The following is a 24,356-nucleotide window of genomic DNA, read 5'->3' as shown; positions in this document are numbered from 1 at the left end:
CAGCAGCAGCTGTATATTCTGGGGAAACTCAATTCGTTTAGTGTAAGTCCATGTTCCAGACATTTCAGATGTGTTCCAAGATCATTGGCTCACCACTCAAAGCCCTTTCCACCTTTTGTGAGCAGCAGACTCTGAGAGCAGCTACCAGGATTCTTCAGGACCCCTCCCATGCCCTGTTCCTGCTTTCCAGCGTCCTCCCTTTGGACATCGGCTGCGCTGCCCCGAATGCAGGACTGAGAGGAGAAGGACTGTCCAACTCCTCAACTCCCAGCCACCCCTATCCCCCCACCTCACCAAGACAGAAAACAGCAGCCCTCACCCCTAATCACCCCGCTCTTCCTTAAATTCACAACACTTGGTCACTTTCCTTTCTCTGTTGCTACTCTTTGTCAGACCATTTCATATTTGCACAATTACACACACAACTTGCACTATTGTTAACTTACACAAACAACCCAAATGTCCCTGAGGACTCTCCAAAGGGATTAATAAAGTATTTCTATTCTATTCTATTCTATTCTATTCTATTCTATTCTATTCTATTCTAATTGCTTTGCAAATGCACAAATTACTTACAAAACAGTACTGTCATTATTTATTTCTGCTATTGCATCTATTACATATGCACAGTTCATGATGTACTTATAAAATTATAGTATATACTGCACATTATTATTGTATACCTTGTATTATCATTAATAGTGTACTTCTCAGCATACCATGGCACATCTTATGGCATATTGCACTTTATATTCGACAATATATTATATTATGTTATATTATATTATATTATATTATATTATATTATATTATATTATATTATATTATATTATTACTATATTTATTTTATTTTACTCACCTGTCACTTGATGTTTTTCTTTGTTAACTTGCACATACTATGAAACAGATAACTGCTCTATGTGCCTCCAATTGCCCCTCAGGGACAAATAAAGTCTGTGAATTTTGTTTGTTTGTTTGTTTGTTTTTCTCTCGCTCTCCTTGTGAAAAAAAGAAAGAAAGAAAAAGAAAGAAATGTTTTGCTATTTTGCTCTCTTCTCGTTCAGTAAGTAACTCTTACACTAAAAGAATTTATAAGAATGAGCATTCTTGCCCATTCCCACTATGAATCTGTTTTTCCTCACACGTCAGCCAATAATGATTGGGCTCTAGGCAAAATAACTTCTCTATACCAAATGTTATTGGATGGTTCGAGGAATGCCCCGCCTCTTTTCGAATTCCTCAGCAGAACTCGCTTTCCATTGGTCCAGCCAGTTGGAGCGCAGAGAACAACAAACAAGGTAGGGTGAAGATCGTCGGGATGGATGCAGGTAGGCAAGATTTTATAGTGTATTAAGATATTTATTTTACTCTTAACAGCCCTTTCTCGTGACAAAGTATTTATAGTATCGCCATCCCATACATAGCAACGAATGTCCTGCTTTGTCATGGTGGTATTGTCAAAGCTAAGCGCGAGTCCAACACAGACTCATATTGCTTTGTAGCGACGATGACGTTAGCTTGGCTGAAGTGATGACTAAAGCTAACTGCTAACTAACTAGCTTGTTGTTTTGCTAAACGATCCGAAAACACGGCGCTGACAGCTTACTCTGTCACTGTGTAACTTACAACACAGTGTTCAGGTGTAAATTCTGGTAACCTCATACGTTGCTATAAAGTTTTGTTCTCAGTAAGTTATACCGACTCCTTTCTTTGTGACTGTTCATGCTAGCATTGCGTTACGCCCAAGATGAGCATCTCCATTAGCGCACTGTCACCGTCACATCAGTTATTTTTCTGTCTGTTGGCACTTGTAATGCTAAAGGTTAGCTGATATGTAATAACTTATGATGCACGGCTCATGTTCGGGAGCAGTAGCTCCAGGTTCCTCATTTAATTTCATTTCCTCCCTCCCTCCGACTTGAAACCCTCTTGAAGATATGAGCCTGCAATCACAGCTCGCTGGCTGTCCAGAAAACGGCAACTCCCTGTAGAAGATATTTCTAAAAACTTTTTAAACACTAGCCTCTACTGTGTGTGTGTGTGTGTGTGTGTGTGTGTGTGTGTGTGTGTGTGGTTGAGCCCTGTCTTTTTGGCAGGCTATTGGTTTTACTTTCTGACACTCAAAATCACGGGAATATAGTTGCTTAACTATTCACTACATGTTTGTATCTAATAAACACCTAAACTTATTATTCTGTCACCAAGCCAATGTGACAGGTATTTTATGGCTATAAAACTTCAAAGTAAGTAAGAGTAGTTTATGAATAGTACTTCTAATACATGATAGAAACTTCTACCAAACATAAAATTTAAGTACATTTCTTAAAAATACCCAAGTATCACAAACAATTGAAGTATTTTCCAACTAGGGGGGCTCTGAAGTGTCTTTGTTTCACTTTGAAATGAGTTTTGAAATTCCTAGAATAAATTTCAGTTCATTAATTGCACATAAGATAAAAGGCATCTTTATAAAGATGCTATCTATAAGAGGTCCATCCTGAAAGCGAAAAGGATTCTGCTCAGGCAACTATTGGGTAATTCGCTTTTATTAGCTGAAGCAGCCAGATGCTGACAGCTGTAAAGGTGATAACCAGCAGCAGAAGTTTCTTACATCCTTACAATTGTCTCCTTTTGCAGCTACTTTGACATACGACACACTTCGCTTTGGAGAAATAGAAGATTTTCCTGAGACCTCAGACCCTGTGTGGATCCTGGGGAAAGAATACAGCGCGCTCACAGGTGGAGCTGCACATGACAGCATACATCCTGTAGAAATGTACTGTTCTAATGTGGATGCATTGTAATGTATTGCTGTTTACTTTTAATATAGAGAAAGAAGACATTTTATCAGACGTCACTTCACGATTGTGGTTCACATACAGAAAAAACTTTCCACCAATTGGTGAGTTGATACAACAGCTGTAAGGTTTTTACTTTTAATTGCAGGAAGAAACTCATGGATCACTCGAATATGTTGCAGGTGGAACTGGACCAACATCAGACACAGGATGGGGATGCATGCTACGGTGTGGGCAGATGATCTTAGGAGAGGCCTTGGTGTGCAGACACTTAGGCAGAGGTAAGACACCTTAAAGATAAGAAAATAATGATATCGTCATCTGTGTTTTGTTGATGTGTAAAAGCATAAAGTAGATTTTATCACCATGTGGTACTAATAGTTTCTCTAGAGTAATAAATATTGATGGTGAAAGTTGCTCAGAGGACATTCAGATGTGGCAACATTACTGTGAGCTAATCACCTGTATTAAAAGTACATCCTTTGTAGTGGGTAATATCAATGATAATGGTTCCTCCACAAGTACTTTATGATGTGGTCATGAGCCTTGAGGTCAAGAGGGCATGTGGTGTGTAAAAGATTTGTTCAGAGCAATTAAACTTTGCAAACATAAAACTTTCCTCCACTTGCATTTTGATTTTCTTGGTTTCCTGATTCTAAGAGAAGCTCCTTCACTGTCCAATTTTTAAAATTAGACTTAAAACCCATGTTTATTCTCTGCCTTTCAGCCCCAGCGGGACTTGGTTTTTTATTTGATTTTATTTATTTGTTATTGGTTTTTGTTGTGATGGGTTTAGCTGTTCTTATGTGTCATGTTTTTATTTATTGATTTTATCTGTGTGCAGCACTTTGTTTCAGCTGTGGTTGTTTTGGCTACGTAAGAAGCAGGGATAATCATTAGCCCGTAGTTTTAGCCAGCATTTCACAAAGCCTTGAAAAGATTATTCTGAACAGGATGGAACATTTTGTATTGACCCTAGACAACCAGTATATCAAAACACATACAGATAAATGATTTTGCTTTAAATGATATTTTACATTTGTTCAGTTGGCATAATTCCACAGTTTTCATGTATCTTATAGCTGCTTTTAAAGTTTGTGATCATTTAAATTAAGAAAACTTGTTTTATAAGTTACACCACAGGAGGGTTCCCAAATTTCCAGAGAGAATTTTGTCCTTTTGGCACTCTCATAATTTCAGTATATTTATATTTATCTTATTTTTGTATTGATCAATATCAGGGAAAAAAAACAACAATAAAAAATCCATCAAAAACCAGTGCTTTCGAAAAGCAGGAGGGATGATTGTCTTCATGCAGTCAAGACAATTATGATTACATGTAATCGATACATGAATTTTATAGATAAAGTTTCTCAACACAGCATGAAAAGCAGGAACAGTATTTGATGCAAACATGTGGTTTGCACTTGTCCAACTTGGAAATGAAAGCAATATTCTGGATGCATCTGGAAATGCTACCTGAAGCTTTTTTTTATTTCACTTTTACTGCATCTGCACCACAAATGTTCTTTATAGAAAGGATTACATTACATTCTAAAAAGGGCTATTTTAACATAATCTGTGCACATATGAAACTTGCATACCAGCATATCTGCTTTGCATACAGCGTAAATCACTGATGATGGGCATCACCATAATCACATAAATCATATCTGATTATATGACCCAAATATCTAACTATAAATATGTGTTTTCCACATTTAACACTTGTTCTAATAAATAAAATGAAGGGAAAAGTGACCGTGACTGCTCCTTTTAACATATACAGTGAATAAAGACAAAAAAGCTTTTTCTCTCTTCTATTTAATTAATATATGAATGATTTATAGTTTATACATAACTGTGGAACAGGACATATAGTTGGTGGTACTTAAATAAATCCCTTGATGTGTGCAGATGATTCAAAGATATATTTTTCCATATAGTCCTGGTCTTCAACAATTAATAAGGCTCTGCTCTTAATATGGTCTAGAGTTGTATATTAATTCTAATCATAGAAGATTAATATTCTGATTATGTATATTAGAGAGGTTTCCTGACTTTCTTTTCTCTGACATTGTTCTAAAAGTATGTAGTGTGGTTAAATACCTTGGACATAATATAACAGACCACTTGACTGATGATAGGAATATCTGCAGACATTGTCATCTAATGTATCCACAAGCTAATGTGGTGTAAGTTTATTATGAGCTCTGCACTCTTTAAAGCATGTAGTACCTATATGTACGCTATCCGTTTCTGGCAGTGCTACAGAAAAAGTATAATGTGGAAACTCGCTGTAGCCTATAATGATGGAATGAGGCTGCTTAAGGTCCCACGATGGAGCCATGCAAGCCAAATGTTTGTTATTGTTGGCATACCCATCTTTAATGCTGCATTGTGCGATCCTATGTACAGGTGTGTTTACAGATTAGTGTTCTCTGCAAGCTGCATCACTTGATCATTGACAGACCCTGCATTAAACTCACTTTGGTTTTATTCTAATAAGTGGAATCATTGCTGTCTTAGCCTGTATGAACATTTGTAACACTTGTTTTCTTTTTTCTTTTTCCTATGGACCTGCGTGTCTTTTATTAAGTAAAGTAACGTAAACAGTGCCAGACAGAGCCTGTTTAGGCCTGACTTGATAACTGCTGTTTTGTTTTCAGACTGGAGATGGGCCAAAGGCCAGAAACAAAGAGAAGAGTACATCAGTATTCTCAATGCCTTCATTGACAAAAAAGACAGCTATTATTCCATCCATCAAATTGGTGAGTGAGTGTCAGTCTCTTCCAGTTAAATCAAAGGTTCACGCAGGAATTCCAGAGTTGGCATAAAATTGTTCTTTTTGTTTCTGAATGCTGTAGCCCAAATGGGAGTTGGAGAGGGAAAGCCTATAGGCCAGTGGTATGGACCAAACACAGTTGCCCAGGTTCTGAAGTAAGTACTGGAGATTATAAGAGTTAATTTCTCAGTGAATTAAGAGGTCTTACATGGTGGATCTGTGTCATGTGAAAAAGGATTGAGGGGTTTAAACCTGATCTGCCACTGATGCATCTCAGGGTTGGCATGGGAAGTGCTCTCAGAGGTGAAAAAGGTCTGTGTATCTCGAAACATGTTGCTTTAAATGATTAACATTAATTAGGTTATTCTCACAAGTCCACATGGGCTCACTGAGTGGTCGCCCATATGCCACCCAAGCTTTTATAAATGTGCAAACTTAGCACATTGACTGTGTGCCTGAATTAGTTTCTATTCAGAAAACAAGATACCTGACGAAAAAAGGAGCACAAAACAGTGTGGATGCTTGTTGCAAGTAGACTTTTCAGTATAATCAGTCCCTACTGTCTTTTTCTTTTAGACCATTTATATGCTCGAGTCGTGGGGAGGCAACTCTGAAACAGCTGATCCAAAAGCTAATTCACTTAGGACTGCAGGCTCATCTGCTGAGCCCACATCAGTCTGCATTAATTCCTTTAAACTAACATTAGTCTAATCATTCAGCTGAGTCTGCGATGCAGTCTTTGCTGTTTGTAAGCTCACACTGATGCTGCGAGCGATGAGTTTATTAGTTTGGTACGTGTGAATTACGGATAGAGAAAGTGGACGTAATTTTTATGCTGACAGCGTGAGATGGCTCTGTGTAAAGAGTTAAAGATTAAAGGCGCTCTGCTGAGTTTTCTAGTAAACTAAACTTTTGTTCATGTTAAGTATAGAGGTATTAACAGGTGCACCTAACTTTAGTACCATGCAATTTCAGATCCATGTTTTCTGTTTGTGCTCTTTCTGTCACTGTTATTTTTATACACTCACCGGCCACTTTATAAGGTCCACCTTACTAATACTGGTTTGGACCCTCCACAACTGCCTTAATTCTTGGTGTCATAGATTCAACAAAGTGGTGGAAACTTTCCTCAGAAGTTTTCTGCATATTAACATGACAGCATCAAACAGCTGCTGCAGGTTTGTCGGCTGCATCCATGATGAGAATCTCCCGTTCCACCACATCCCAAAGCTGCTCTACTGGACTGAGATCTGGTGGCTGTGGAGGCCGTTGGAGTCCAGTGAACTCATCGTCATGTTCTAGAAAGCAGCTGGAGATGATCTGAGCTTTGTGACATGGTGCATTATCCTGCTGGAAGTAGCATCAGAGATGCTCCACAAGTTCAAGTTTAATCATATACACATACAAGACAGCAGCCAGATATGCTTTTAAGGCTTAACACCCATTTTACACATAGTAAAAAACACAATGACACCACTATTATAGTAAAAAAGACTATCAATATAGTAAGACATAGTGTATTGGTTGTGCAATAACGTGCATACTACAACAGACTGTTAATAAAGCTAATATCTACAATCTACAGTCAGTCATTATACTGTTTAGTCTAATTAAGGATTGCGGGGAAGCTGGAGCCTAACCCAGCCTTTAGCAGGTGAGACAGGTCGCCAGTCCATCGCAGGGCCAACACAGAGAGACACAACCATTCACACCCACTCTTAGGGAGAATTTAGAGCAACCAGTTAACCTAACATGCGTGGTGGGAGGAAGCTGGAGTACGCAGAGAGAACCTACACATACACGGGTTGCATGCAAACTCTACATAGAAAGGCCACTGTTAGAACCTCCCCCAGGCTCGAACCAGCGACCTTCTTGCTGTGAGGCCGCAGTGCTAACCACCACACCACCATATGGAGCTCCACTTGTGCTCAATATCTACAAGTGTGCAATAGAATACTGTGAGTAGTGCAGAACTTAATGTGACATGATTTTGGTGTTAAAATGGCATTTTGTATGAGGTACAGTTTGACATGTTCAAGGAGCCACAGAGGTAGAACACTGTGTCACTACAGGGAGGAGTTCACAGTCCTGAGGGAATAAGCTCCTCCTGAATCTCTGTGTTCCTGTTCTTAGCTGGCAGGAGGCACCCGGTGTGTCTTCTGCTGCTGTAGCCCATCTGCTTCAAGGTTGGACGTGTTGTGTGTTCAGAGATGCTGTTATGCAGACCTTGGTAGGAACCAGTACTTACTGGACTTCCTGTTGTCTTTCTATCATCTCCAACCAGTCTGTCCATTCTCCTCTGACCTCTGACACCAACAAGACGTTCTGGTCCAGACAACTGCTGCTCACTGGATATTTTCTCTTCTTCAGACCATTCTCTGTAAACCCTGGAGATGGTTGTGTGTGAAAATCCCAGTAAATACTCAGACCAACAACCATGCCACATTTAAAGTCACTTAAATCTCCTTTCTTCCTCATTCTGATGCTCAGTTTGAACTTCAGCAAGTCTTCACCATGTCTATGTGACTAAATGTTGCTGCCATGTGATTGGCTGATTAGTTAATAAAGTGGTCGGTGAGTGTATGCTTCATAGACTTTATTGGCTTTATCTCATTGTTCTCACACATGTTGCTACTGCTGTTGTTACAGGAAATTCGTCTACTTTTTATTCACAGAAAAGTTTATTTGAATCTAAAAAAAAAACTATGATTGTGCAGAGCTACAGAGAATACTTTGATTTCATTTATCAACTTGCTTTTCATCGCGGTACGCATTGATATCTGTGTCAAAAACAGCTGAAACATTAATTAATCAGCTGAAAGTAAAATGTTTAAATGTGCTTTGCTGTCTCACTTACAGGAAGCTGGCAGTGTTTGATACGTGGAGCAGATTAGTTGTACACGTGGCGATGGACAACACTGTGATCATCGAAGAGATCAGTGAGTGCAGCAGTGTTGTAATCATCTGTTTCAGTCTTATCCAGTTTTGATTTATTAGCATAACCCCAGTAAAGATCCCTCCTGTACTTTAACTGCTCTTTTCATTGTTTGCTTGGATTGTTTACACAAGTCATATTTGGACTAAATGTCACTGCTAGAGCAGTGCCCTAGTAATGATAAGCTATTTATGTCCAAGGCCAGTTTAAAGGTAAAAAATCAAGTTAGTCTAAATACTTTATTCTGGTCAAACTCAGCATGCCACTATTCAGAGATAAAAGTTTGTGAGGGAAAACCTCTCTTAGATTTTAACGCATATCTGTCCCTTTCTCTTTGCTGATGTGGTGATGTTTTCTGCAGAACGTCTTTGTATGCCCTGGTTGGACATTGAAGGAGCTTGTGGAGACCCAGAGGGAGTTGGGGAGCTCAACGGCTGCCTGGAGGGAGCATGCGCTCTGGCTGAAGAGGACTCGGCTCTTTGGAAACCTCTGGTTCTGCTCATCCCCCTCAGGCTGGGCCTGAGCGATATCAATGAGGCCTATATTGAAACGCTCAAGGTAAGAAGTTTTCTAATGTCCATCAGTGTTGCATTTAGATTAAATATGCATTTGTCTGGTTAATGTGGCTTGTCTGAGTGGAAAATTTGGAATAATGCCAAAAAGTCTATAGTTGCATCTCAATTCAGGGTCGGCACACTTCGGAGTGTGCAGACTATGTAGGCTACGGAGTTTCCTATGTAGTCTGCACACTCCTGAGTCCACTTAACGTTCTTGAAATGGGACAGTCTACCTAACCAACAAGAATTTCCCATAGCAGCCACGGAAGATGTTGAATCATAGGGCGAATTTTAATCTCAATTACAATCTGGGTTTCAACAATCATAAAAATGAGATGTTCGTTTATTTGCTCCTTCTGTTTGCTCTTGTGCTGTTTTCAGTTGCAAATCGAGCACCACTTGTCGTGCTCTGCTGCAGACTCCTCCCACAGCTCCAGCCGCTTTGCTTTTATTCAACTCACCTTTCAAGTTATGGGCTGGACACACGGGAGGCGACGTCGCGCCTTCTCCATTCATTTTCTGTGGAACTTGCGCAGTGAGGCAGATTGCTGCCCTCCTCCAGCCAAGCAACAGGCGACATTTGTGCATGTGAAATGTTGCGCTCGTTCACATAGTGACACAAGAAAATAGAAAAATGTTTCATATTTGTGAGTCGCGACTAAATAATCCACCAGCTCCCAGAGACACAGAGAGATAACAAACGTTATAAACAAACAGCTTTTTTCTCACCAAACACCAGTGCTCAACTAATACAGTGAACAACCTGGGATTTAAGAAGCTCATCAACACTTTGGACAAACGGTATCACTGCCATCTCGTCACCATTTTAGTGGAGCTTCTCTCCCTGCTCTGTATGAGGAGTGTGAGGGTGTGTGAAGGACGTGGCTACAGTCCAATGTTTCGCCACCGCTACGGACCTGTGGTCAAGCCGCACCGTATGACGCGGATTTCAGTGTGAGAACTAAATGTCTCCAGACTCACTTTTTCCAGCTCACTTTGGGTAGAACATAGCTGCTGGTCTGAGACAAACAACAGTGGGACCTGGGTGGAAAGAAACTAGTCTATATTACCACAGACAACGCTTCAAATGTCACAAAGATAAATGGTTTTTGGTGGATTCTGTTCACAGCTGTGATAAAGCAACCGATATGCCCAAAATCAGCTTCTCTCGTTGAGATAAGGCCAAATTAAGATTCACCATTGGATTAAATTCACCGGTAAACTATTTACCAGCTTGTTACTTCTCATATAAGACCCTAGGCTCGGCCAAGTTCGACTAACAGGAAGTGATGTCGCCATGCACATACGTACTCCGAAATAAATCCAATAATAGTGAACTGGTAAATGTTCAAATATCCTACCCTCAGAAGTCCATGTAGATGCATCAAATCAGATTTATGCAGTAATCTGATTACTCCCAGATATCTGATTTTGTTCATGTTTTATAAAAATTGTTTTCCGAGAATGTCTGTAATATTCAAGATAAATTGTTGCATAAATATCTATAAATGAATCGATATTGAATCAAATCTGATTTAACTGAATCGAATCAGGCTGAATAAAATGGATTTAGGAAGTTATTGGTGGTTACCAGCCCTGCTGATCACCAACAGAAGATCAGAACCTTACGTATGAAGTTTTAAACTCAGGCAGCCTTAGAGCAACTTTCCCTGAATGAAATCAATTCAAGCTTGATTTCATTTGATCTGGTATCGATCTGATCACATGCTGCCAGCTTTAAGGAGGAAGCATGGAAGAAGAAGTGTTACTACCTCCAAACAAAATTAGATAAACCGGTTTGTCTCTTCACAGCAATGCTTCATGCTGCCTCAGTCCCTGGGTGTCATCGGGGGGAAACCCAACAGTGCCCATTACTTCATTGGTTATATCGGTATGTCTTGTCTTCTGTTTATGAAGCTGTGTTTTGCCAACAGCTCATGTTCCCTCCTTTTTTTCCTCTTTTTTGAAGTGTGTTTGTCTTTGTCTCCAGGAGAAGAGCTCATCTATTTAGACCCACACACCACACAGCCTGCAGTGGAGCCGTGTGAAGATGGCCAGGTCCCCGATGAGACGTACCATTGTCAGCACCCACCCTGCCGCATGCACATCTGTGAGCTGGACCCATCCATCGCAGCGGTAGGACATCCGTGAGGGGTTTTTGTTCCTCCAACTGGAGTGAGTTGTTAAATACGAGAGTGAGAAGCTTCATGTTCTGTAAGTGATTGTTTCTGGTGTTTGACAGGGTTTCTTCTGCAGAACGGAGGACGAGTTTGATGACTGGTGTATGCGCATAAGGAGGGTATGTCCACCATTCTTCCCTGTCTTTTACTAGAATAAAAGGTCACTTTGGGTTTAAGGATGTCACGATTGTCAGGATTTTACAACTGTCACGATTATTATGCGTCATTTCATTTCCCAACACCATAAAGATGAAAAATCACACAAACACTTCTTAAAGGTCTTCAAGTTTTATTTCTATCTTTTAATGGCAACATAACAAAATAATATAGAAACTAAGTAATTATCAACTCTCATTCCAACTAAATCTCCTCTGCTGTGTCAAGAATAAATAAATCCTACATATTACCTCTGGATTTCTCTCAGAAAACGGATGGAAAAGGCCACAGGACCTCTAACTGGACTAGAAGGCTTCAGGAAAACATTGAGCTAGCTTTGACTTCCAGCTGTCCTTTATCAGAACAGCTGCTGTTTGTCACACAAGTAATACTGGAACAGTGGAAATAAACAAGAACGATTTAGTTTCTTCTACATAGACAATAAAACCAATAAAAAAGAGAGGTGACATCAGTCTCATGAAGTCTTTATTTAACATGACAAGCATGGTAAATTTTGCTTGTCACATTGCACCATAAACCCAGCCAGTCATGCATAATTACTGAAGACACCATAATAAGTTACATTAGGTAAAAACTAACATCATTTAACCAAACTCTGCATTTATCTTTACGTCATCATACAAAGCTGGTGGTCATCCTGCAGGTGATGAAAGATCCATGCATTTTCTATACTCAGGAGGGGGCTGGAGCCTATCCCAGCAGCTACTGGGTGAGAAGTTACCAGTCCATCGCAGGGCGGAGATGAAGCATTATTAACATATTTCCTCCTTTCACTGCAGCTTTTAATGCCATTATTTACAGGCTGGCTAACCATCCTCCACAGTAGCCATGATTACATGGACAAATATGTCATCTATCTGATTCAGATCAGTCTGATCATATTTCAGCTAACAAGTTTCCATGGACGCGAGAATAAGTGGTCTGATCAGCTGTGTGTTTATGATATAAAGATTGACATGTGTCATGTGGAAAAATTCAGAGGAAGGAAAATATTTTTTCATGAGCTTTTTGACTGATAAGATGCTCAGTAATCCTTAACTCTTTCAGTTTCTAACAAAAACATGTCTGCCACAGCCTTGTTCTGTGTTGCTGCCGCCATTTTTCCAAGTCTTCCCTGAAACTCATTATGCCACCAAACCCCAACGTGGTTCAGGCGTGCACAGAAACATCCACCACAGAAACCATCAGAATGACTGAAGACGTGGTTATTTTTCCCTGCTCATCTCATCATGAAAATGTCAAAACCACGCCTCTTAACTGGATTGAACATTCCTTCTGATCCAGGTCTGTTGGATAAGCTGAGACGTTTACATGATGCCGTTTTATTCTGATTGGAAGGTCAACCACATCAAAAGTTTTTCATGGAAACCCTACTACACACACAGTGGTCAGTGTAACCGAAAAAAATACTGGTGACTTAATCTGTTCGTTTTGTTTCTTCTGTACTGTCCCACTGGGACATGGAATAAAAACAAAGCAACACAAGCAGTTACACACGTATGTTTCCGCTCCGTGTGCGATTCTGACATAATCCTTTATGGGAAGCGATATTGAGGATTGTTTACAATTGATTAATTGTGGCGTTTAATACTGTGATTGATTGTGACATCCCTGTTTAGGTTAATGTAATTAGCAGAATTATATATTTTTTTATTCTCTTCTAGCTGTCCTGCAAGAGAGGGGGCCTCCCCATGTTTGAATTAGTGGACAGTCAGCCCGCCCACATGGTCAGCGTGGATGCCCTTAACCTCACCCCTGGTAAAAGAACTGCACATTTAACTTATTCTAAAATCTGTGCTGATGAAAATCTTTTTAATGTTTTTTATTTCTTCGTAGATTTCTCTGACTCGGACCGGTTGGAGCGGTTCTTCGATTCAGAAGACGAGGAGTTTGAGATCTTGTCCCTGTGAGGAACACGATGAACAATGATTTACTGTTCTCAGCAGTAGGCAGAAGATTCTCTGTCTTATCTCTGTATCAGAAGGGAAGCCTGAGGGGGACGAACATTTATTGGAGACCTCTTGAGTCAGTCCAGCTGCAGCAGTGTGGTCGGCACGCATTAACACGCCGCTCTTCTCAGCAGCTCTTTGTGTCCAACATCAAGACTGCCTGGTGGAAGCTGTAGCAGGAGCTCAGGATAAATTCTGTATGCACATCTTCACATACACGTTTCCATTCGAGTCTTAACACTTTCAATGTTTATTCTGAGGTGATATGGTGCCTTTCCCTGACTCCATAAGTAAAATTGCCATAACGGTTTTATGTTATGTAGAACTTCAAATGATTCATGATGCCTACGGCTTACACAGTTTGTCACTAATAACTTGAGTCTTTAACAGCCTGTAATGAAACCAAATTCACTTGAACATGAAGAAAAGTTCTAATAGTTGCTGATGTGAAGTATCTTTGCCAAGTCTAAATGCATACATACTAGTCTGTTTGAAAATTATTTATTTAATCAAGACATGTAGGTGAGTGACCGAATAGACATGTAAAAGGAATAAGAACTAAAATAAAGACAGAATCTGATATTTGACAGCTGCATATTCTTTAGTTTTAAAATAACTGTTATATTACATGTTATACAAAAATCTAAGGTAAGTAAAGTTTGTGCTGTAGACTCACTTCCACAGCTCTCCAAGTGTTGTGTTCTCAGCAGAGTTGATGGCATTATAGCTGTGGGCTTTGATGTTGTTGTGAACTCCTTCAACAGTCTGTGAAGCATCAATTACCTAACAGGGGAATTTGATTTGGACTTTAAATAGTGCCTTAATTGACATTAAAACCTGCAACTCTGCAACCCAAAGAATCCACGTACCTGCCAGTTGACCGAAGGATCCTCCATCAGCTGCTTAAACTTCTGCTGGACGACGTTTTGGAAAACACTCGTCTCATATCTCTCGTTTCCAAACTGACCTCTCAGAGCAGCCTCAGCTGGGCTCAGCTGCAGAAACATCACCAGGTCGGGCTTTGGCAGTCCCACATCCGGTTGCCTGCACCAGTCCAGAGAAAAACCCTAGAAATAGGAAAACACATACCCTTCAAACACAAACTGATAGATGTAAAGACTGACAAAAAAAAAACAAACAAACAACATAAAGACTCAAAAACACTCACAGGTTTAGCGCTGGTGAAAGCAACTCCAGAGAAGGCATACCGATCCACAACCAGAGTGATCCCCTGCTCCAGCTTCTTCTTCATCAAAGGCCTGTAGGTTGGTATAAATGTTATAACTATAGCCATTATAGAAACATTAAAGAGGAAACCTTCCAACATCACTAAATCTGTGCATCTAAGTTTTAATGTAAACTAAAGAGGAGGAAGAATGGAGGATTTTACTGTAGGCTCTAATAGTCTATAATAAAAACTCAGCGTCACATTAAGCTCATCCCGAACACCCTCCTCTGTTCTCAGCCCATGTTTGGCTGTCGGTGCAAAGTACAGGCCTGTCTGCACGGAGAAACGTGTAGCTAGCATGTTTTTCAAATAAGCTAAATTATTTCCTTAATTGTAAACTTTGGACAGGAATACATGATTCATCAATACACAACTGCTTCTCATGTGTTTAAAGTGTTTAGAAACTGATGCCGTTCACTGACGGTGCCACTCACTGCAAGAGCATGACTCATGATTTTAGATAATGGTGCCTCATTACATCATGCTCCAAAGTGGTCTGACATACAATGGTTTTGTTATCTGCTTCTTACATGATCTTCTCACCATGATGGGTTATGTTCACATGTATTGTAAACAGGAAGCTTCACATTAAATAGTAAATTAGACGACAGCTATTTTATTTAATTCATTGAGTGTTTCTACTTTTATATAGTACCCATTATCCAAAAATTATTTAAACTAACTTAAACTACATTTCTCTTCAACAGGTTATACACAAATACACCATTACTGTATATCAGCAACACCAAACAACTGATGACGAAAAATCACTACCGGTGCAAGATATAAATTTCAGTTGTAGTTAATGTGACAGGTCTGTACTCCCTACTGAGGATTTTAATTATATATTATTATGCAACATCTTAAAAATTACAATTTGGGAATATAAATATTAGATGAAGAAACTTTAAAAGATACACAGCCATAATATGGGTTCTTTTAACAAAACTTGATTCCTTTTTACACACTTTTTAGCTTCTGAACATGCTCATGACCCTAACAAACGAGGTTAATTTTATGATTAATTGTTGTGACTGTTGATCTATCCGGAATGAAAAAAATTCAAGAAATAGGAACTGTAAAGTCCCCACTGGTTTGTGCAACATCTTTAATGTTTTTGTCCAAAATAATGTTTGACACAGGAAGGTATCACATTTTCATACCAGAGAGGCTGCACAATAAATACCTGCCACTTTTTACCAAACAAAAAGTGTAATATGCTGATAATTGTTCTCTGTTGGCTATCTGACAGTTTTAATAATTTTATACACATTTGACAACTATGTTGTCCAAAAACTTGAGGAATTGTCTGAGGGTGTCACAGATGACAAACCAGCCTTTACTCATCAACTAAGAACTACTTCTTCAGCACAAAGTAGTTCCAGTCTGAAGTTGCTCTAGATCAGGGCTACTCACCTGCAGTCCTGCAGGTTTTCATTGTGTCCCTGCCCCAACACACCTGACTAAACGGATCCAACATGAAGTTCTGCACAATGACTCATTAATTTGAGTCAGGTGTGTAGGAGCAGGGACACACTGAAAACCGCAGGGCTGCGGCCCTCATGGGACCGACTTGTATAGACCTGATCTAGTCGAGATTATGATGCATTTATGAAACCTCGGATAACAGACTCGCTTCGCCTTTCTCTGTAGCTTACGTATCACTAAAACTATACGTCAGCCGCGGCGAGCACCTGGCCTGGTTTCTGGCCAGTTTTACTTGTTCTCGCACGCGCACGACACTCGCACGACACTCTTAACTCCACTAAAACGCACTAAATATAAATATATTTCACACATAAATAATATTAAATAATAAATATAAACGGTGTTGGCCCTGCGATGGACTGGTGACCTGCCCAGGGTGTACCTGCCTCTCACCTGTTAAATGCTGGGATAGGCTCCAGCAAGATAATGAATAGATATAAACATGGTACAGTTGCCATAGTGACTTAAGCCTTAACTGTATCTTTATGTTTCCACACTAATTAAAAGGCAAAGTCTTACACAAGTTCCCAGCGATTGGCAGAGAACAGCAGATGCACTGTGTGGTCCTCCAAATCACTCTTCTTCTCCAGGTATGCGCTGATTAGCTGTCCGATCCTTGTCGTCCTGTCTGCGAACACAACGACACCTTATGTTAAAACAAGTCCTACTACACTGCATAAATATAATAAAATTGGGGGTTCCCACGCCCGTAGGTTTACGTTAAACACACTCCAAACAACAGTTCACCTCACCGGGAAATCTCATCATCTCCGCCGGCCGACCGCTTTCTTGCAGAGCTTGAACCAGTTTCTTGCACTGTGTCGTTTTTCCTGCCCTGTCCACCCCCTCCAACACAATAAGAGCGCCTCTTTTACACGCCATAGCGATCGGGTCTTTGGTGGAGCTTTTTTTTTTTTTAAAAAAAAAAGGGGGAAAAAATCAGTTTCACTTTCCTGTTATGAGACAAAGCAGGCTCGAACCTAACCTAACAATTTACCCGCCATTTACTGAAGCTCAACGTAAACACGGAAGTATAATGACGTACGACGTTCTTCTTCTTCTGGTGTATATTAGCGGTTGGCGACCTCCACCAACCGGTAGAGTGTGGATAAAAATGGCAAACAACAAGAAAGACAGACATATCTTTATCACTATAATCCTTTAATTAGACCAGATGCTGCCAGACAACAAGATTGAATTTTGTTACATTTTGTGACCTTTTATTCCCCACAGTCTTTTAAACACCTTTATCCTTTATGTCTCATATTTCTGATACTTAACCATCACATGTTCTATTGTTGACCCTTGATTACAAAGTTCACATTTACCCGAGTCATTGATATCGTGATATCTTTTATAATCACAAACTCTCATTTAAACAATAAAAGAAGAAGAAACAAAAGGTTATAAATGTTTTTAACCATATCCAGGGCAAGTAGAGTTTTTTTCTTCTTCTTTGAGAGCCATTTTTATTTAATTGGTCCCCTAGATAGAGGCAAATTAAGCAGTACAAGTACAGTGAAAGTGTTTGACCAAATTTAAAGATGTTTCAATGTTTTAAAGCACCAGGATACATTTTAAACAATTTTTATTTTTATTTATATATATATTTTTTAACACCCCAGGTGCCCCTGTAGATCGATTTAACTTATGTTAGGGGTAATTTGCACCATTTGCTGTTGTAATCTTCTCAAAAACAGAGAACGCAGAAAGTTAGGGATTTATGGTATAAAATATCTTTGAATCATGCAGAGAAGTCTTTGTGTACAAAGAACAGAGCTGAAAATCAGTATTTAGTGGCTTGTGTCTTCAAGTCTTCAGAAACCTATGTATTTAGGTCTTGGTCTGACAAAAGGTGTGGATCTTCAGGGGGGTCCCATTTCCCCTTAATTTGTATGGGCTTAATTTATACATGTAACAACAAATCTTATATGTCCAAAAGCCTCTAATAACATTGAAATAAAAGTTAGATTCACACAAAATAAATAATCATTATAAATATAATCACTGGCCCCTCAAAAGTGAAGTTACGGCCCTGCATCAAAGAGAATCTGGTTCCAGCTCCGCGGACGCATGCAGTGGTGCATCACAGAGATATAGGAGATAATCTGTCTGCAATCCGGCAAAGAACTGAGCCACCCAGCTTTCTTCAGTTGATGTTTAAACACATAAAGTGAAAGTTAAATTAGAAATGAATGAAATGTCTGCTGAAGGTGACGGTCGCGATTCCATATGTCCGTTGATTTGTTGGAGCATATTTCCTGTTAGTTTTGATTACAGTTCAAGCAATAGCAGTTCATGAAGAATTTAGACATTAAAAAAAAATTGCTGTTTTAGGAACAAAATTTTTGCCATCTGTTCTATATGATCATGATCACATAGTGAAGAAGAAAGTGAAGATGAGGGAAAAGATGTGAGGGATGAAGAAGAGATTTCAGATTCAGAAAGAGTGACAGAAGCAGAGGGTGAGGAGGAGGAGGAGGCAGATGATGGAGAGGATGATGACAGATTATTCCAGTTGGACCACATGGGATGTTTTTATTCTCTGTATAAATTCCAGTGCAGAGACTTTAAATATTACACTTCATAATATGTTTTCAGTAACAATCTATAGGTGTTTTCCAAGGTTACATATGTCAAGCTTTACTAAGGCTGCCAATTTATCTTATCAGTAGTCATAATAAAACTAAATATGATGTAAATCCTTAAACAGAGAAACAGTAATGTTGTTAGTCTCATAACATAACTGAGTCCTGTTGTGGCTAAATTGTGGCATCTGTCTAACTGTACGCTCCTAATTTGCAGATTCACTGTGCATTAGTGCCAATAAAACCTTAAAATATGGCTTAACCAATTATGCCATGTAAATGTAAGCCTAATACAGTTTTTCTACGAAAGGGTAATGATGGAGTAGCCTAAATAGTTTCAAAGTGTTTTTGTGGATCTCTTTTTGATTACTTCTACATATAGTGGATTTCCAAATGCTGCACTGAGCATGTCCATCTCCGCCCTGCCGAGACCTCTTGCCACACCATGTAAAATCTTTTAGATCTGCCACTGCCTGAAAACCATTATCAGTGAAGACAGATTATTGGTGCATAAAGATATGCAAATGAAAAAGGCATCATGCAAAGAAAACTTGCAACATCCAGAAATGCACATTTCCTTGCTTAGAAAACTGGGAACCATCATCCAGTTACAACCCGTTCAAGTGGAGCTGCACAAGACAGTTTTCCAAGAGTAATTGTTTATTTTTCCCACTTTTTTACACCATTGAGCAGAAACATATCAAACTTTGCTCTTGTGACAGTGTTTCAGAGCATCTTTCAGCGCTGCAAGCACCATGTCCACATTAGCCTTGCTGCTGTTACATCCCATCAGTCCCACACGCAGCACCTGAAAACACAAAAAAAACTTATTTTACACAAGCAGGCACAAGAAGCGACTGTTCACTCGTTGGACATAATCTCCATTTTTTCTCTCACCAAGCCGACTGATGATCCCAGCCCTCCAGAAATCTCTAGATTGTGAGTTTTCATGATGTAGCTTGTGATCTCTTTCCAGTCGTATCCATGAGGAGCAACGATGGTGGTAACTGTAGGCAGCCTTACATGCTGTAAAAAAACATGATTTCATATTAAATGATTGACAGCGATAAGCTGTAAATTCCTTCAGTAAAGTAAATAGCACAGTTATTTATTTAAACTCACCTTTTCTTTGACAAAAAGTTTGAGACCCATGTTCTCCAGGCCAGCGTGGAAATATTCAGCCACATTTTGATGTCTTTTCCAGGAATTCTCCAGACCCTGCACATTGCACGTTTTCATATTATACATTTCCAGGATGCTAATCACAAGATCATGGCGGCAGTAGTCGATTAGTGAGTGCGGGGAGGATTGACAATATAGAGAGGAGAGCATAAAATTAATTGAACAACTTGGGAGGTTGGGGTTGCTCTTGGGGGCCGGGGAAACACTATCATGGCTGCCATTGGTCTGGCACTCTTTTTTCTGTTTCCTCTCTTTTCTTTGTTTTATTGTAACATCACTACTACAGCGGCCTGGCATTTGGGTGAATCCAGCCATTTCCCACTGATGACGTCTTAGCGAGAAAGAACCACTTTTTGGTGCCTGTTGAGAACGAATTTTCAGGTTCCCTAACCAACTTTCTTTCCGTCTAAATGTGTCAGCCGGTTTAAATTTAGGGTCAATGAAAGGGCTAAAATAGTTGCTTGTCCATTCAGAGACACTGTAGTAAAAATGGTGGCACTAATATGGCAGCTCCTATGTATGTGGACACAAGTAGTTAGTAATGGCTCATTCTAATAATAAAAACATGAGTTATTTTAGGAAAGTGATTAAACACCAATAGAAACAATTTTGAAAGATTTATAAAAAAAAATTCTGTCATTAACCTTTCATTGTTATTAATTAATTTACACACTGCACCTTTAAGGTAAGGCAACAAAGCTGATGGGAATCAAATTAATTTGACCAAAAAATACAGAAGAGCTGGTAAAATCAAAGTGATCCAAATCAAATTAATGAGAACAAACACCTCTAAAACTAAAAAAAAGTCAATGGCAAATTCATATTCATGCCTTGTTCTGACAAATTAATGATCACTTTAGAGTCTTGCTTCAGTACAGATCTGCTGAAGCTCCAAACAGATGCCAGATCAACACATCTGATGCCAGCACATGTCCCACCTCTTCAGCGAGGACTGCCAGACTCTCCCTCAGGGCGTATAAAGCCGTGACAGGACCGGTGTGGTGATATCTGTTGAGAAGACATGAAAAACACAGACCTCTGCAGAATGATTTCACCTGCGCACCAAAAACGAGATTAAACAAACAAATAAAAAAGTCTTACACTCTCGGCTTGTCATCACATCCCCAGTAGTTTGCAAGCCAACTCAAATCCAAGAAGAACGACACCGGTTTTGTCTTTCGGTTGAAAATCTTTTGACTGTGGACAAATTTAACCATAGTACAGGTTTCTGTTTTGCTTATAACCAGCATGTGAAGTATAGTAGCCACATCTCACCATGCTCTTTCACTGAATGAGATGGGCGCTGTACCCGGAGGGGCATTCAGAACCTTTTGGGAGCCTGTGTACAGGATGTCAATCCCTGCAAGTACAAACATTGTCATAAAAATTATCTACAATGTTTTAGAAACATTTGTCTGATTTTATCTGTAAACCTTGTTGGTCCATGTAGAGAGGGGTTCCTCCTATTGAAGCCACAGAGTCGACAAGCAACAGGCAGTTATACCTGCAGACACAAACCAGACACATCTGCAATCAGCCGTTCATTGTTTCAGGGGCGACTGAGAAATGAGTCCAGCGTCTTACTTATGGCACAGGTCTCCAATGCCATCCAGTGGATGCAGGACTCCTGTAGTGGACTCTCCATGTGCAACAAAGAACAGCACTGGTCTGTGTTTTGATAAAGCCTGCAGTGGGTTAACACAATGACAACATGAACTTGGGCACTGGGGATGTTAAGTTAATCATCATCACAACTGCAGTGTTGGCAGACTACCTTTTCAATGTCAGTGTTGGACAAGTAGCCACCAGGTGGCGCCACTATGGTGTTTACTTTGGCACCTGTTGATGCAGGAGATATTCTTTTAATTCACAATGCTGATTATTAATAAAACATGAGTGATTATTCTGATTAAGGCCTACTTTTACACTGCTTCTGCTTCCTTGCTACAAATAATAGAAGACCAAATGTGTATGAAAATGAATGAAAATGATTTAGGTGTAGCCTTACCTATCCTTTCTGCCATTTCTGTTGCCCGCTCTCCCCAGATGCCATTCACCGCTGTCAGCACGCTGTCCCCAGACTCCACCGTGTTGAAGATGGCACACTCCATCGCAGAGTGGCCAGCGCCACTCACAACAAAAGTCATCTTGTTATGAGTCTGGAATATGTACTGGATTCCACTTTTGATGTCGCTCATGATCTGCAATGTGAAATGAGCAACGTTTGGTGAAAACAAGTGAAATTTCCCTGCTGATTTAATTGAAAAACAAACTGAAGATAATAAGCTGCAACTGAGGAGTTGTCCAGTTGTGATTTGATGTGTTGTTTTCCTCAGAGGTTTTGCTTCATATTGACATGACAGCATCACACAGTTGCTGCAGGTTTGTCGGCTGCATCCATGATGAAAATCTTCCGTTCCACCACATCCCAAAGCTGCTCTACTGGATTGAGATCTGGTGGCTGTGGAGGCCGTTGGGGTCCAGTGAACTCATTGTCCAGTGTTGGTGAGTGTGTGTGAATTGTAGCCTCAGTTTCCTGTTCTTAGCTGACAAGAGGCACCCGGTGTGATCTTCTGCTGCTGTAGCCCATCTGCTTCAAGGTTGGACGTGTGTTCAGAGATGCTAATCTGCAGACCTTGTTTGGAACCAGTGCTCACTGGACTTCCTGCTGCCTCTTTATTTTCTCCACATCAATTCTCAGACCAGCCCATCTGGCACCAACAACCATGCCACATTCAAAGTCTCTTGCATCCCTTCTTCCCTTCTTCCTCATCCTGATGCTCAGTTTAAACTTCATTAAGTCGTCTTCATCATGTCTACATGACTGGATGTGTTGAGTTGCTGCCATGTGTTTGGCTGATCAAATATTTATATTAACACACAGTTGAACAGGCAGACCTGATTAAATGGCCTTAAGTCTTCATGATTCATGATGCAGGTTTAGCCTTGTTAGGTTAAACTATCTAAAATTTTCACATCCTGTTGTATAGTTTATTAAATGACAGTCATATTTTATATGTTGGTAAAACTGTTTGCAAGCAACGTAATTTATCATAAACATGTTTAAAGTACCCAAATTATGTATTACCCAATAACAGCCACACACGCGAAGAAAAAGGATTAAAACTATTAATCTCAACTAAAGAAGCAGATAAGAAGAAAAAAAAGCTTCTCTCCTGTCATGTTAGTCTCCTCATGGTTAGGTTACACCTTCTACTTTACCCTGCTGAGTTACCTCAAATATCTCTGGGTGCATGTGTCCAATAACAGGCTTGGCTCCAGCCTCCACGATGCGTGGAGGAACGTTGGAAGGTCCTGGTCCAAACATATGACGATGCGGAACCAGCAGAGGCTTCTGCAGGCATTGTGGTGGCGGTATGGAGACGAGAGACATGTTCTCTACAGCTCAGCGAGGAAAGTAAAATCCTGGAAGCCGTGGAAGGAGGTGAAAAAAACACCTTCAGCTAAGCACACCCCTTCGTCTGACCAGTAAGGTCCTCAGATCAGAGGTCTGTCACAACATTTTCTGCTTTTATCTTTCTTTTTTTTATTCTGTAAACACTGTGTGCTCTGTGTGCACAATGAGCACAGGTAGTTCAGAGCTTTCCCATTTTTTATGTAAAGATAAACAAGTCATCTAGCATGTCCTCACATGTTAATTATTGACTACTTACAGGATTAACTGTTGCACTGCTGTGTGTGTGTGTGTGTGTGTGTGTGTGTGTGTGTGTGTGTGTGTGTGTGTGTGTGTGTGTGTGTGTGTGTGTGTGTGTGTTTTTTATATCTGTTCTTCCAGAGCAAATTCTTGTCATTTGTTTGAACATAGTGTTGGTATGACACCTAATTACTCCTGTAAAGCTCCATGCTTTTAAGTGTCAAGCAGAAACAGGTGGAGAGGCTCTGCATCGTTCTATTTCTGGTAGAAAACTGAAGATACAGTCAGCAAAGCAAAAAAGGGTTGCAAATAAACTGAAACCTTATAGGGTAACAATAAAATCAGTTCATCGTTTATGTTGATGTTGAACAGGAATGCTTAAATTGTTGGGTAAAAGGCTTGAATTGAATTTGCTGAAGATCATTTAAAATAATCATTTTTATTAACGAACCTCATTGCCAGAAAAGTAAGGAAGTTTTCTACAAAGCAAAAAATAAAGAAATGATTTAATTGAACAATTTCATTGTATTTAAAATCCAATCTGATCACAGTGCCACACACACACACACACATTTGTATATATATGCAAATAAAAACATTTTTATAGAATATCTATCAGTATATTTAAAATTGACAGGTAAGGGTGCCAGGATTGGGTATAAAAGAAGTGTTAGCCAAATGTTTAGTCTTTCTAAGATTGTAAAGAACTTTGGTCTTTTAAGATCTACAGTGAATAAAACTGTGAGAATATTCAGGGACTCTGGGTCAATAATCAATCAATCAGTCAGATTTTATTTATAAAATGCTTCACAATGACCATAGTCGACCAAAGTG

General features: G+C 39.7%; 3 protein-coding genes across 6 annotated transcripts; 1 reads left to right on the top strand and 2 right to left on the bottom strand.

Moving 5' to 3' along the window:
* The first annotated feature begins 1,255 nt into the window (after window positions 1–1,255).
* On the top strand, window positions 1,256–13,968 carry atg4b (autophagy related 4B, cysteine peptidase). Of its 4 annotated transcripts, XM_042005537.1 has the most exons (13): window positions 1,256–1,328; window positions 2,638–2,739; window positions 2,831–2,902; window positions 2,981–3,079; window positions 5,468–5,569; window positions 5,666–5,738; window positions 8,443–8,522; window positions 8,880–9,076; window positions 10,888–10,966; window positions 11,066–11,211; window positions 11,318–11,374; window positions 13,097–13,190; window positions 13,269–13,968. In XM_042005537.1, exons 1-13 carry the CDS (start codon window positions 1,319–1,321, stop codon window positions 13,340–13,342), a joined length of 1,185 nt encoding a protein of 394 aa, XP_041861471.1. In that variant the 5' UTR covers window positions 1,256–1,318; the 3' UTR covers window positions 13,343–13,968. The 4 variants fall into 4 exon arrangements, with proteins under 4 accessions (XP_041861471.1, XP_041861470.1, XP_041861472.1 ...); XM_042005536.1 differs by having other exon boundaries at window positions 13,097–13,968; XM_042005538.1 differs by lacking the exons at window positions 13,097–13,190; window positions 13,269–13,968 and adding an exon at window positions 11,680–13,086.
* Window positions 13,962–17,140, bottom strand: dtymk (deoxythymidylate kinase (thymidylate kinase)). The gene is made up of 5 exons (XM_042005540.1): window positions 16,850–17,140; window positions 16,617–16,725; window positions 14,550–14,640; window positions 14,251–14,448; window positions 13,962–14,164 (listed from the first exon to the last, which is right to left on the bottom strand). The coding sequence occupies exons 1-5, from the start codon at window positions 16,977–16,979 to the stop codon at window positions 14,054–14,056; spliced, it is 639 nt and encodes a 212-aa protein (XP_041861474.1). The 5' UTR covers window positions 16,980–17,140; the 3' UTR covers window positions 13,962–14,053.
* A 2,187-nt stretch (window positions 17,141–19,327) lies between these two features.
* Window positions 19,328–23,385, bottom strand: agxta (alanine--glyoxylate and serine--pyruvate aminotransferase a). The gene is made up of 11 exons (XM_042005535.1): window positions 23,103–23,385; window positions 21,876–22,068; window positions 21,642–21,706; window positions 21,452–21,552; window positions 21,301–21,371; window positions 21,143–21,227; window positions 20,969–21,064; window positions 20,806–20,875; window positions 19,808–19,903; window positions 19,583–19,711; window positions 19,328–19,493 (listed from the first exon to the last, which is right to left on the bottom strand). Exons 1-11 carry the CDS (start codon window positions 23,259–23,261, stop codon window positions 19,386–19,388), a joined length of 1,173 nt encoding a protein of 390 aa, XP_041861469.1. The 5' UTR covers window positions 23,262–23,385; the 3' UTR covers window positions 19,328–19,385.
* Between the last annotated feature and the right edge of the window lie 971 nt (window positions 23,386–24,356).

This window comes from Melanotaenia boesemani, chromosome 14, assembly GCF_017639745.1.
Source record: "Melanotaenia boesemani isolate fMelBoe1 chromosome 14, fMelBoe1.pri, whole genome shotgun sequence".
In the NCBI taxonomy this organism is placed as follows: domain Eukaryota; kingdom Metazoa; phylum Chordata; class Actinopteri; order Atheriniformes; family Melanotaeniidae; genus Melanotaenia; species Melanotaenia boesemani.
This window is presented reverse-complemented; position numbering and strand designations above follow the sequence as displayed.